Here is a 1,523-nt window from a genome sequence, read left to right as displayed (position 1 = left end):
ACATTCAAGGATGGGTTGGTTGGGGCTGTGAGCAACCTGATGTGGTTCAAGGTGTCCCTGCTCCTGCAGGGGGGTTGGACTGGGTGACCTCTAGGGGTCCCTTCCAACCCAAAACATTCGATGATTCTATGATTCTATTCTGGGACATGCCAAGGGCTGTGAAAGCCTCTTTCCCCCCCTGAAAAACATCCTGGTTTTCTTTTCCTGGGCAGCTTGGCAGAAAATCAGATCAGCAACAAGGGAGCCAAAGCGCTGGCCAGGTCGCTGATGGTGAACAGGAGCCTGACGGTGCTGGAGTAAGTGTTCCCCCTCTGCCAGCTCCTGGCACGCACGCATTCCCCGCCAGGAACCATTCCCCTGGCTGCAGTGGGGCCGGATCCCACCCAGCCTGACCCAGCTGGGGAGGGTCTCCAGCCCCCAAAGCCACCACCGCTCAAGAGGTGAACGTCGCTCTTGTGAGCTGCCGGCCTGGTGTCCCACCCTGGCGGTGCCTGAGACTGTGCCCCATGGAGGCATTTGGCTTACACTGGGCATGTGCCGCTCCGGCTTTGCTAACCTTGGCTTTTCTGCCCATCTCGCCCCAAGCCTGCGGAGCAACTCCATCGGCCCCGCTGGAGCAAAAGCACTGGCTGATGCACTGAAAAAAAATCAAGTCCTGCTCTCCCTGAAGTAAGTCTCAGCTTCTGCAGCACCTCCGGGAGCAGATCCCCAGGACAAGCCTCTTCCAGCCCTATCCTGTCCCATCAAGGCTTTTCCCACCTCGAAGTCCAGCAGGGGGGGAAGACCCTGGGCATGACCTGGCTTGGTTGTGCTGGGCGCGCGAGTGCAGCTGGCAGAGACCCAGTGACTGGGGCAGCCCTGGGCCAGAGATTTTGGGACCCTCCTGCCCCTCAGCTTCAATGGGTTGAGGTCCAGGTCCAGGTCTAGATCCAGGTCCAGGTCTAGGTCCAGATCCAGGTCCAGGTCCAGATCCAGGTCTGTCCCTCACACATGAGCTCACAGGATGCTGGTACACAAGAGGAGGCATCTCCCATGGGAGAGGAGGGAGGGAGAGCCTGGGGAAGGGATGCTCGGGGGCCAGATGCCTTTCTCACACCAGAGACGGGGGCAAGGAAATGCCAGGACAGGCAACCAGCACCCGGCATGGCTCCTGGCCCCGCTGCGGTGGCTGCCGGGTACAGCTTCACTCCTCTCTCCTCGCAGCCTGCAGCACAACACCATCAAGGAGGACGGTGCCACCTTCCTGGCCGAGGCCCTGCTGACCAACCACAGGCTGGTGACCCTGCAGTGAGTGACCGGGACCTGCTGTCCCCCCCCCCCCCAGCCACCCAGCAGACCGAGGTGCCGCTGCCGGGAGAGGTGGCACCCGATATTCATGGGTGCCTTCCTCACCTTTGCAGCCTGCAGAAAAATGCCATCGGAGCCCACGGTGCCAGGAAAATAGCGGAGGCGCTGAAACAGAACTGCAGCCTGAAGGAGCTGACGTAAGAGCAGCACGTGGCGGAGGGACGGTGACGCCAGCG

General features: G+C 61.1%; 1 protein-coding gene across 1 annotated transcript in view; it reads left to right on the top strand.

Moving 5' to 3' along the window:
- NLRC3 (NLR family CARD domain containing 3) overlaps positions 1 to 1,523 on the top strand; it is a 19,073-nt gene that overhangs the window by 11,999 nt on the left and 5,551 nt on the right. Inside the window, exons 7-10 of the mRNA XM_035889697.1 lie at positions 213 to 296; positions 586 to 669; positions 1,204 to 1,287; positions 1,401 to 1,484. Of these exons, the coding sequence (XP_035745590.1) occupies positions 213 to 296; positions 586 to 669; positions 1,204 to 1,287; positions 1,401 to 1,484 (336 nt within the window). The remainder of the gene's footprint in view (positions 1 to 212; positions 297 to 585; positions 670 to 1,203; positions 1,288 to 1,400; positions 1,485 to 1,523) is intronic.

Source organism: Egretta garzetta, unplaced genomic scaffold, assembly GCF_000687185.1.
Source record: "Egretta garzetta isolate BGI_Z169 unplaced genomic scaffold, ASM68718v1 scaffold372, whole genome shotgun sequence".
Classification (NCBI taxonomy): Eukaryota; Metazoa; Chordata; class Aves; order Pelecaniformes; family Ardeidae; genus Egretta; species Egretta garzetta.
This window is presented reverse-complemented; position numbering and strand designations above follow the sequence as displayed.